Genomic DNA, 12,206 nt, shown 5'->3' on the forward strand with positions numbered 1-12,206 from the left:
AAAATATAAGTGCTCTTGAATCAGTTACTACCGACACGAGATGGTTAGATGACATCATATTCTTTTCACAAAATTGGTTAAAAAGACCAAAATCAATAATTTCTGGGTGAAAAACACATGTAAAATTTGATATTATTTAAATGAAACTTTTTTTTTTAAAAATAGCCACGATGTAAACAGTTTTATCCTGCCCATTTTCAAATATTTTTTCTTATTTTTAATTTACATCAGGATGCAACCAGTTTCATCCTCGCTCTTTTCTAAGTTTAAGCCAGGATGAATCCAGTTTCATTCTTCCTATTTTTTTTTGTGTCCATTTCACCCGTACTAAATTCTACAACTCGTCCATTTAAACCGTGTTTTAAAAATATTTGGACAAATGACCCATTTTCCGTATTCTTTTCACCACCTACTGCTGCATCGTCGGTTGAGACACTTCTAGATGATGCAATTTGTTAGACGTTACGTCGAAATTAGAAGACTTGGTCGGTCGATTTTATCTCAAGACAGAAATGTAGTGACTGAACCAAATGAGTTATTCCATTTCTTGAACCAGCAGAGGAAAAAGTCAATTGGTTGTGCATTCCATGGTGTAGCTCAGAAGTTGGGAGTTACACATGTTGTACTCATTTTGGTAATTGTTGGCATAGTTTTCCTGACCACCACTAATGAAGTGATTTTTGTGTTTGATCGTGGTAAGTTTTATCAGTAGCTTAAAGAGAATTATATGGAGAATACAAGCCGCGCAATTGGTTGTGTCATGATGAATTTCCAGAATTTCAGGCTTGAGGACAAGCCATTTTTACAGCAGGGTGAGATGTTACGACACCAATACCGCCTATTTTCTATTTCCTTATTTAGTTTGCTTTATTAAGCTTAGTTTAGTTTCCTAGTTTGAATAGAATTCTTTATATTAACTTTGCTTCTTTACCAAGGTCCGGAAGTTATAAATAGCCTGGCCATAAGTTGTTTTTAATCAATCAATCAAATAACAATTCAAGTTTACTTCTATTTTCTTCTTAAAGCCGGTGGCTAACCCCTAACTCAAAGAGTTTATTCGGTTCTTTTCTTCTTTTTCTTTAGACATTGTGTGAAGATTATCTTCACGATTTTTCTCCTGTGAAGACTATCTTCACAGCTTTCTCCAGAGTTAAAAGGTCTAGAACCCTAGCAGATAACTAGTATATAGCTATATTTACATCTGAAATATCCCAGCATCCATCCATATTAATGTGATGGTATGCCATTCGCGCGCGAGCAAACCAGCAGATGGTTATTGTTTCTGGAAAATGGAAACGAGCAAATCATTCTATAAAGCATTTCAGTTGCCTCTCTGCATCAATAAGTTCCAATTCATTTGCTTCTTTGGTTTTCGCATCATTTTGTATATCTTCCTCAGTCGTAGTATTTGTGAGTTCTTCTTTATTCTTCCCCCACAAAACGCTATATAGGCCTCCTATTAACAACAGTGCACCGGCAATACTAGAACCAAACATTGTGCAAATTCAATAAATTAGTTTTCATAAGGAGGTGATCACAAATATTAATTAGGATATCGGTAAGGATTTATTTTGTAATATGTACCTTCCCCAATGCAACTGCTCCTTCCATATGAAGGCAGAGAAGATGATAGTAATGACCAGTGCTAAAGGAGTAAACATTGCTATAAAAACTGGTCCTTTTCTTTCGATACACCAAGCTTGCAACCAGTAGGTCATTCCAGTTACAACTATACCCTGTCGTCCGAACATGAAAATAAATTAGCTGTCTATGTTGTAAAATGTAAGTTCTCAAGATGTTTCAAAGTTAAAAGAGATTGGAAGTGCTGTTAAATGTGAGTTTTAAAGATGTATAAAGGGTTTAAAGGGAGCGGGCTCCTTGAGACGTACACAGTAAGCCACGGAGAGAAGGTGAATGTCCCATCCGAGCTTCCATGAAGATGGATTGTTCCTCTCAAAGATTACAGCCACAATTAGTGATTGAATACAACTAAACCAGCACTGCAGGGTAGTCAGATGTACTTTTGCTGGGTATAACTTGATAAGGGGACCCTGGAAGGAGACAGATATATAAATCAGTAACAACGGAAATCTATCACGTTTTTGTTGCTACATGAATCGTTTTCTTTAAAATTTCTTGTACTTTCCTTGTTCTTTTAGTAAGACCAATTTGTGAAATACAATTACTCTTTTGTAAAATTTTCCAACGGAAAAATAAATGAAAAGCGACATAGTAAAAACATTAGCTAGTGGAACCTATGCAAGGATGCAGATACTATACATTGCAAATCTATGCCTGTGAGAAAAGATCGGCTGACGCCCGCTGACCGATTTAAGTTCTCTCAAATAAGACCATTGATATAATGCTTATCAATCAGATTTGACAAGAGCACTATAATCAAAGATATGGTCGACGCAGAGCTTTGTTTTCCACGTTTTTTTTTCTTCTCTAAAAAGATTTCTGTTGGCCATGACATGACATAAAATTATTGTTCAATGATTACTGTTTTATCTTTTTGAATATGCAAGTAATTGCTAGATGGTCCTAGCAGCTGATAGTCACTAATCACTGACCTATTTCACCACAGGAAAAGTCCCCATGAACGACAAGAAAGTTCTCAAGAAATTGCAAAAGTTTTAAAAGGGGTACTGGTTTCCATTTTTCGTAAGTTTCAATTCTTTTACTAGAAACCACTACCATACTCCAGTAAGAAAAATTGCCCAAATAGTATGATTTGTCTCAGTTGTTAGTATGTTATCTTTTGATAACCACCTCAACACTTGGTTAAATCAGAACTGGAATACCCTAGAGCCAATTGGTTCCTGACAACAAAACTAAAAATGCATACTATATATTCTGGCCCGGGAGCCATATTTTAAATATCTTTTGACTTCGAGTAAATCAATGATAACGTTGCATGAGAATGAGTATCAATGTGACCCTAATGAAAAAACATAAGACATATATGAGAGTTCAGTTTACCTGTAAGATAAGCCAAAATGACCAAACTGTATTTGCGGAAAGCATGATGAGAGCTCCTTTAACTGAATCTACTGCCTTTGGGGATGAGTTAGATGGTGGAGATGGGTCATTAGAAATATGGCCGGTTTGGTGATGATGAAATGATGATGAAGACTTCCAATTCATTTTCACTGCAGGACCATTATATAAAGCAACTACTAGAGCTCCTGATAAACATACTGTAGTCCCAATCACCTTTGCTACTCCATAATAATGCTTTAATGTAATGCTTTCCATCCTGAAAAATAGAATTAGTATATACACATGCAAGCCACCAATTTTTAAACTTTACTGCATTAATTTGTACGTCCACATCATCTACCTCTCAATTTACCTATCAGGAGAAAAACAAAAAAAAATCTTAAGCAAACGTCATATCTATCTCCCTCTCGACGTATCAATAACTACGTTTTCTAGTCTCCACTAGGAAGTGGTTTCCAAAATATCCAGGACTTTCTGATTATCAAAAGCTAATCAAATGAAGAAGTGGAGTTTGTTGATTCCAGCCTCCTCTAGTACTAGGTGGTGAATCTTAATTACTCCAAACAAAAATAGAAAACTACAAAGGAATATACATGGCCAAAAATAGTAATGGTGAAATATGTATATAGGCATACTTTACCTGAGAAAAGCAGCAATGATGAAGGTAATGGCAGGAATTGTATTGGTTGTAGCAGTAGCAACTGTTGCAGAGGTATTGTTAAGAGCGACATAATACAGATTCAAACTCAGTGTTATCCTGTAGTAATGGAACAAAATAAATATCACTACAAGATGCCTGAGTATAAAATGGCAACAGACGCCTATGACCGAATAGATCTACTTAAAATTTTAGCCGAAGAGAGAATACTAATGCTCACCCGAACAAAGAAACAAAGAAAATCTTGCATAATAAGCAGAATGATGGACGAGGAGCCTTTTTCCTGCATAAAATCTAAAGGCTTCAGTAACTTCAAGAAAAAGTATAAAAGAACAGAACAAAGAACAGAGAAAAGTTAACACAACTCACGCACACACCTTTCAAGGAAGATAGAAAATGGAGTTAAGGCAAGTGAAGCAAAAGCTTGTCTATAAACAACAAAAACAAAAGGGTTCATTCCTGCACCAATTGCTGCTTTAGAAAACAAAGCCATGCCTGCATATACAAATTGTATGAACATCATTGCTATATATGGTTTTTTGCTTTCCATTGATGAAATTATTCTGATTGACAAGCCTTTCATTTCTTGTAACTATGTGCCTTTATGCTAATGAATCTACTTGTATTGACGTACCGTTGGTGCTGAAGAAGCTCATGATCAGTTTTATAACTAATGTCATGTATGGTAGGTTATATGGTAAAGTGTGTGTACCCGGTAGGGTTAAGATTCTACTTGTCTAGCAAGTGGGTTTCCCATATGACAGTGAAGGACACGTGGCATGCTACCACGTGTCGGAAGCTGACTAGTGTGCTATTACGAATTTCTAAAATAGATTAAGTAACAAATTTCATAAGTTTCATTTCCATTTTCCATTTCCATTATTACATATACTACATCAGCATATATTTGTGATGGTACCTATGCCTCATTGACTAGACGATGGATTTTAGGTATACTGTTTGGCGTGCTAAACAGTTAATTCAACATGAATATATATGCAGTATCCGTTGACAAAGTTTTGAGGTAGGTCTCGTTTGTTCGTGTACACTTCGTAACCCTAGAGCTCTTGTAGTCCTTTCTATGTTGGAGGGGTGGTGTTCTCAAAGATACTCATGATGCTGAAATCTTTACACAACTTATGTTTGTACCTAAGTTTTGAATGTGGGTTGCATCATGTCTTCCTTTTAGGTTTCAACTTATTCCTCAAGATTGCGGAGTAGATCATGATCTGAAGTCTGTCATGCTTTGTTCTAATCTGAATCCATGTCAAATGTAGAGGGAATTATGTTTTTGAAAGGGTTGATCTTGGATTAATTCCTTTAATCCCTGTTGTAAGCTTTCCTCTATAAATAAATAAAAGTCTGTTCATCAAAAAAAAAAGATACATATGTAATGCTAAAATGATAGTTCTATAACAGCACTTGTTTTCGTCACGTATGGACTGGTGGACACTTGAGGGTGGTAATGATTATACCACCAGCACGAAAATGCTAGTATTTAGTGTTTATGGACTATGAGAAAGAGCATTAAGATTTCTGATTTGATGCAAAGCATTAAACCATTTCATATACCTTTTTTGGTTGAGTCGATTTGCAAATTTAATAATGGTAACAGGAAGTTTTTGGAAAACAACAAATACAGTAGCTATCAAGCCGTGTGTAATCATTTCTTCGGTGTGTATATCTTTAGAACATTTTCAGGATGCAAATGTAAACGTGCATGAACTCTTGAATATGATCATGATCGAATCAATAATAGAGTCTGAACGTAAATAATTTGAATTAAGCCTCAAAGTGGAGAGGCAAGAAAACCACAAACCTTTGCACGACTTAACATGCCAATTTCGAGGGCCTTTTGCATCACGAACATCTAGTGGTGGAACCATTTGTGTCGAGTCTTTTAAAAAAAGAAAAAAACTATAGAGATTCGACAATCTTTTCTTTGGATATTTATCTTATTTTATGTTCTCTGACCAGGGATATAGATTCCCGGAGAACCCGTTCACATACCTCACAATTTCTTTATAATATCCAAATGTGAAGGAGTTCAAAGTTATTATTTATTTTTTTGATGATATGATAAAGCTCAATATTCGTACAAAAAAGCTCTATATTCCTACAAAAAATAAATGCGTTTTCGAAATACTATACCTTGCTATCTAACAATTTTTATTTCGTCTATTAATTTCCGACTGATTTTAAAAACGATAGATGATAGGATTATTTGACTTGGTTGGACTATTTTTTATATATGAATATAAAATTATATAAAAGGAGCATACAACCAAAAAGTCAACTTCAAAATTTATTATTATTTAGATTTTACAAAAAACAAAATAGTATCAAAATTATGTGATAATGTGAGAATCACCACGTGAAAGAATCCTTTGACTCTTCCCTTGTATCTCTTGATGCTCGAAACCTCGCCGAGCTGGTCCCGAAACCTAATTATTTTTGTATGGGCTCTACAACCCATTTTAGACATACTTGTCTATTCTAAAATTTTTAGAACATTTTTAGCCTATAAATAAATTTCAAATAACGCCTCTGAAATTTGAGAATGGCCCTAACAACGCCTACTCCTTTTCGATGACGAGTTTCCATCGAAAAGGAGAAAATGACTAGACCATTTTGATAATCTTTAGCATTATAATTAGACAATTTGTATTACCGGTATTGCTGATCGTTTTCTTTATCAATCATGTTACAAGAAGACGGAAAAAAGAAACTGGTAGGCAGCTTGCAAACCTATTGAAGCATATGTGATTTACTAAGCTGATCTTTTAGAACGTAAGTCAATAGCAACTGATTATTTTTTATTTGGAATTAATCCATTAGTTTTGGACTTTTGAGGGATTGGAATAAAAGTATGTACCAAATTTTGCGTGATTAGGGAATGTAGTAGCTAGAATTATTTTACAAACCAAGTAGAATTTGGATCCCGGCTTTCCAAATTCCCCTCCTTCCTCTTGCAAGTAACCTTCATTCGATAGAATAAACTTCCTCAGCAGTAATGGGTCAGTTACAGTAATAATCATTACTGAGAAGTTAATTACTCGGACCACCCTACAAGTGGCCATCAAGTTGGTGTCCCCCCCACCTATAACGCACATAAAAGATTACTTGGTTTAAAAATGATACGGTAGGCTTTGCCAAACTTTTTGTACCATGCCTTTAATTCTACAAATGGCCAAATCTGTTCATGAAATTTCATGCCATAAGATCTACTTTATGTACCAAATAAGAACACTCGACTCATGACAAACACTAACTAAAAAGGTATTCAGTTGAATCTATCGTCGTGTAGCTAGGTTAGTGATATACTCTTCCGTCCCCGTCCACAATATAAAGCCAGGGAAGTGGGTTTTTCTTAGAATAAGAAAGTTCTTTGAGTTCATACGTATCCACCCTCTTTCCTGTTTTATTTTTTGTACAGTTTCCAATATTAGGAACTGTTTGTACCGTGTATAAGATACACGGAAGGCCCATTAATCAAGTCCTTAAAGAAGATTCCAAAAGTTTTCAGAAGTCTTGTTGCCCAAGTTGCTTGCATATCAAGTTTATATCAGAATTAGGGTTACATAAATACTATAAATACATGTATCCTAAACCTTAAGAGGATATGGAATCCTAGGTTAGCTAACCCGGAGAAAATCCTTTGTATCATCATAATCAATAAAACATATCTCCGTTGCACCGTGGATGTAGGCAACACTTGCCGAACCACGTTAAACCTTTGTCTTCTTATTTTCCTATTCGTTTTCAATCGTTTTTTAGCCCTAATTTATCATCATCATCATCAAATCATCTTGTTTGGTGCCTAAAAGTAATTTTGGGTACAAACATTGGCGCCGACTAAGGGGATTTGTGAAAAAAATCGTGTTATATCATTGAGAAAGGTACAAAAGAAATTGCACGAATTCCAAGCAAAAATAAGCAATAGAAAAAAAAAATTATGGCTTACAGCGGAACCGTTGCAAACATGAAGAAGCTGTTGTGAAACCGAAGCATAAACTGTTGCGAATCCAGTTACAGAAGGCGTTACGAAAGCGTAACAGTCATCAGTGTTGCAGGAAGGGTGACAAAAGCATCTCTTGTACATCCATATAGGTCCATCCTCATGTACAACACCAGATTCAACCAACCAGATCCGTCAGATCAATTGGATACGGTCCACAAGATATGTCAAACCTCGGGTACACGAGCGATCCAGTGTTTCTTAGCGACACGTGGGTCCACCTCAACAAAAACTGTCCAGTCACCTTGTGCCACATCACTGCCACATCAGAAGCAAGGTCCAGTCATCATGGTCGCCACATCAGCATTTTTCGAGTGCCATGTCAGCAGATACCATACCACATCAGCAATAATGATCAAGTCATCGGCAGACACGTCATCGCCACTGCACCGCCACGTCAACACTATTGTCCAGTCATCAGTTCCATGTCATCATATTCTGCATTGTTATCACTGTCTCGTCAGCGACAGCACGCGCGCTTCGTTCAAATCTTTTTTCATCAATAGCTTCTTCGTTTTAAGTCCGAATTGAGATTTTTGGCTCGTTGGAATCGTCTTTCAATTCCCTACAACATAGAAGCAAATGTTCATGTATTCGAAAGACGTTTATGTGCACTTGGAGCAGCAACATGATCGAGTTCGAGATTCGTGGATAACAACATGATCAAGTTCGAGGTTCGTGGATAGCAACATGATCAGAGCGAGATGAGGATTGCTTAGGCCCTTCAATATTTAGCCTTGCATCACATCGCAAGCACCTAAATCCTCACCTTGCACGTGAGCACATAAGTCTTGCTCTTACCGCAAGCATAAAATCTCGTCTTGCACACGAGTATGAAAGACTTGCACCTTGGCAAGCACAAAGTCTCGTCTCACCCAAGAGCCCAACGCCCGATATTGGTCCAAAGTCTCGTCGAACCACGAGCCCAATGCCCGATATTGGTCCAAAGACTCGTACTCAATACAAGTAACAGCCAGCCTGCCCAAGCAGCGAGCTCTACATCCTTATTACGTTGCGAGCAAAAAGCCTTGCGACAGCCGCAAGCACGCTACATTTTACTCAAAACTCGACTAACTCTCGAGCACAGTTGGGGCGTCTTTGTAATATGTCTACTCACACTTGGGGGCGAGTTACGTCATCGGCGGTCGACGCAGAAGGATAAAGGAATTTCTTAACCCCCAACAAGTTGGAGGTTAAGAGGGTCGGGCGATGTTTGTACCGTGTATAAAATACACGGAAGGCCCATTAATCAAGCCTGCCAATCAAGCCCTTAAAGAAGTTTCCAGAAGTCTTGTTTCCCAAGTTGCTTGCATATCATGTTTACATCAGAATTAGGTTACATAAACACTATAAATACATGTATCATAAACCCTAAGAGGATATGGAATCCTAGGTTAGCTAAACCGGAGAAAATACTTTGTATCATCATAATCAATAAAACATATCTGCGTTCCACCGTGGATGTAGGCAACACTTGCCGAACCACGTTAAACCTTTGTCTTCTTATTTGCTTATTCGTTTTCAATCATTTTTTAGCCCTAATTCATCACCATCATCAAATCATCGTGTTTAGTGCCTAAAAGTAATTTTGGGTACAAACAGGAACATTAACTTAATTGTGGTGATAACTACCTATAATATATAAGGATAGTATATGGAAAAACCTATTTTGGAATTTGAACTCCGCCTATTTAATGGGACTACAAATTTTTAAAATTCTGCTTTTATAATAGGGAGGAGGAAGTAAAATTCTTACCAAACTGTTGTTTTGTCCTTGTCTTATGTATTGCGAGCCTACAGGAGGATTCTATCTTATCTTTGTACAACAACGCATGTGCTTTTACGACGTGGCTCTATAGTAATCGATTGTATCTGCTTTTACAGCGTGGACTCAATAATAATCGTCATTTTTGTGTCAATTAAAGACGGCAACGGAGCCAGGAATTTATACTGGGGGTGAGGTTAAAACAAAATTCCACAAATGCTCGATCGCGACAACGATAGGTTCGCTAAAGGCATACATGTACTGAAGCCGGACATCCATCTTAATAAGGTAAATGATGAAAGTTTCGTACAAGGCATACATACTAATATATTTTAGGCTACGGCCGTTTCAAATTTTTAGAATTACTTCTATTTTTTAGCGAAATGACTGTCACACTTGACTATACACTATCACTGTGCGAGAATAGAGAATTTGCTACAGCCAATAAACGAACATTCTACTTTTTTTGGAAAAAAATAACGAATACAATATACTATAGATTTGGGCAGATTTTTTTCTATTTTTTGCTTTTTTCCATTAGTAGTAGGCTAATATAATTTCATAGGTGGGCTAAATCTATTTTCTGTCCCAATTATAAGGGTTCGAATAACCTTTCAGAAAAATTAGGATGGGCTAAAGCCCAACTTAGCCTCCCTCAATTCCGTCGTTGTTAAAGAGTTGGAAGGTTTATGTTCTTCGTGAAAACTACAGCCACATCCATTTTTCAGATTTCTCCCACTGTGAAATCCATGCCCAGAAATTTGAAAGCGCGCACCCATTTTTTAGGGAAAAATTATTCTCATACTCAAAATTATTGAAATTAAGTTTTATCGGTTCTTTCTCTTTCTCCTCAGATCATAATTCCACAACGACTCAATCAAGAAGACGAAAGAGAAAGGTGGAGATTTAGGGTTTCGTCAAACCAATCCAGAGATTCGAAATTGAAATTAGGGGTTTTTTCTGTATTGGTTGATTGATTTCTGGAAAAAAAATCAACCGAATCAAATGGCTTCTTCTTCTTTTTCTTATTTGGGAATCAGATGTGGTGGCTCGATTCTGAAATCATCTATTGAATCATCTTCATCATCTTGTACTTTCCTTCATTTTTAGAATCATCAGCATCTCAAATTCAATAAGCAGCAGCAGAAACGTAAGCTATTAAAAACACTAGTCCATTCATGAAATTCAAACTGAATGATAGACTGAAATCCAAAGGGAATTTTAAAAGATTGGCTATAAGAACAGAGGGAAACAGAACTGAATAGAAAAATGAAGACAAATGTAGGTAGGAAAGCAAAGCAGGGAGTAAATAAAAAAGCTCAAGGATTAGAGACAAAATTGATCAACAAAATAATGGGTGTGAATGAAAGGGTTACCTGTTAGTCTTCAAGGTTGATGATGAGTATGGATGCATAGTAAATGTCCACTATCCATTCTACATAAATCCAGATATATGAATCGATGTGTATTAGTCTATAAAGTTGAAGGTTCAGCCAAAAACAATTGGTTTCATTCATACACGACTAGGTTCTAAGATGAGAATCAGCAATTAAACATATGATTCCATCTGTATGTACACCTTTCATCATTCACCACGTGTACAGAAAGAGACACGTGGAAGGCATGCGAAGCGAGACATCAAAACATGATAACAAGCATCTCATCAGAAGATGCCATCGGTCAGCAGATCTAACGGTCAGGGACAGAGGACCACAGAGGTATGATGGATCAGAGGAGCACTAGATAATACCCCTTGGGTGTTAACACACCCAATCCCGAGGAAGATCCCAAATCAACGAACGAGAGGAAGTTTGGCTGACACAGATTTGACCAGACAAAGAGACACTTGTCTGACACGAGCAGACATCCATCTACCCGCATTAAATACCAAAGAGATATACACGTGTCAATCAGCTCGTGGAAGAAGCGAGGATAACCCTTCGTATTCAAGATCATACAGCGGCATATGCCGAAGACCTCTGCGTAATAGGCACAAAGCACAAGAATATAAGATTACAACGGCACCTCAGAAATGGGACCCACGTTCCATCCCTATAAATATCCCTCTCCACTAAGAGAGAAGGGGTGAACGATTTTGGAGAGCAATTAGAGGAGAATATAGGAGAGAGAAATAGGAAGAGTAAGTAACCCCCCTACTTCCGCAAACCTATGTATATTCTAAAGTCATTCGACTATCTTTGTAACCATCCAGTACATAGTGAAACACCAAACCCCGAGGATGTAGGCCTTAGTGCCGAACCACGTAAATCTGTCTCATTTACATTTCAGCACCTTAAACTTCATATGCTTTATATTTATGCTTGATTCTTGGTTTATTTCTTTATACGAACATTATTTATGATAATATTCGACTAGACAATGACAAGCCCGAAGGCTTCGAGTCGATGAATCTATATAATCATCCCCGTTACGCACACGACGTACAATTCTAGAATTAGGATGTATGCGAATATTGTTTGTGAACACGTGAATGGCTTCGTGATTTATGTGTTCACAATCTGGCGCTAGAAACAGGGACTTTGTCCCGGTAAAAGATTTATCTTATCCTGTGATTTCACCTTAAACGCGCATTATGGTTGTGCCCTATTCTGGGTTCAGCGTGCTCTCAAAACCTTTTTTACTCTGGATTCAGCGTGCTTTCAAAACCTTTTTTATTGTGGGTTCAGCGTGCCTTCAAAACCTTTTTTATTGTGGGTTCAGCGTGCTTTCAAAACCTTTTTTATTCTGGGTTCACGGTCTTC

At 37.0% G+C, this 12,206-nt stretch overlaps 1 protein-coding gene across 2 annotated transcripts; it reads right to left on the minus strand.

The window, feature by feature from the left end:
• Positions 1–989: 989 nt before the first annotated feature.
• On the minus strand, positions 990–4,382 carry LOC113353095 (WAT1-related protein At1g43650-like). Of its 2 annotated transcripts, XM_026596809.1 has the most exons (8): positions 4,296–4,382; positions 4,039–4,156; positions 3,882–3,944; positions 3,644–3,760; positions 2,983–3,259; positions 1,890–2,051; positions 1,585–1,736; positions 990–1,482 (listed from the first exon to the last, which is right to left on the minus strand). In XM_026596809.1, the coding sequence occupies exons 1-8, from the start codon at positions 4,339–4,341 to the stop codon at positions 1,305–1,307; spliced, it is 1,113 nt and encodes a 370-aa protein (XP_026452594.1). In that variant the 5' UTR covers positions 4,342–4,382; the 3' UTR covers positions 990–1,304. The 2 variants fall into 2 exon arrangements, with proteins under 2 accessions (XP_026452594.1, XP_026452593.1); XM_026596808.1 differs by lacking the exon at positions 4,296–4,382 and having other exon boundaries at positions 4,039–4,285.
• Between the last annotated feature and the right edge of the window lie 7,824 nt (positions 4,383–12,206).

Source organism: Papaver somniferum, chromosome 2, assembly GCF_003573695.1.
Source record: "Papaver somniferum cultivar HN1 chromosome 2, ASM357369v1, whole genome shotgun sequence".
NCBI classification, from domain to species: Eukaryota; Viridiplantae; Streptophyta; class Magnoliopsida; order Ranunculales; family Papaveraceae; genus Papaver; species Papaver somniferum.

Coding starts and splice junctions, on each gene's coding strand:
- LOC113353095 (XM_026596808.1), bottom strand. CDS start 4,244: ATGAAAGGCTTGTCAATCAGAATAATTTCATCAATGGAAAGCAAAAAA. Junction 3,761..3,881: donor TTCTTTGTTTCTTTGTTCGG/GTGAGCATTAGT, acceptor CCATTACTACAG/GATAACACTGAGTTTGAATC. Junction 1,483..1,584: donor GAGCAGTTGCATTGGGGAAG/GTACATATTACA, acceptor GTTTGGTTCTAG/TATTGCCGGTGCACTGTTGT.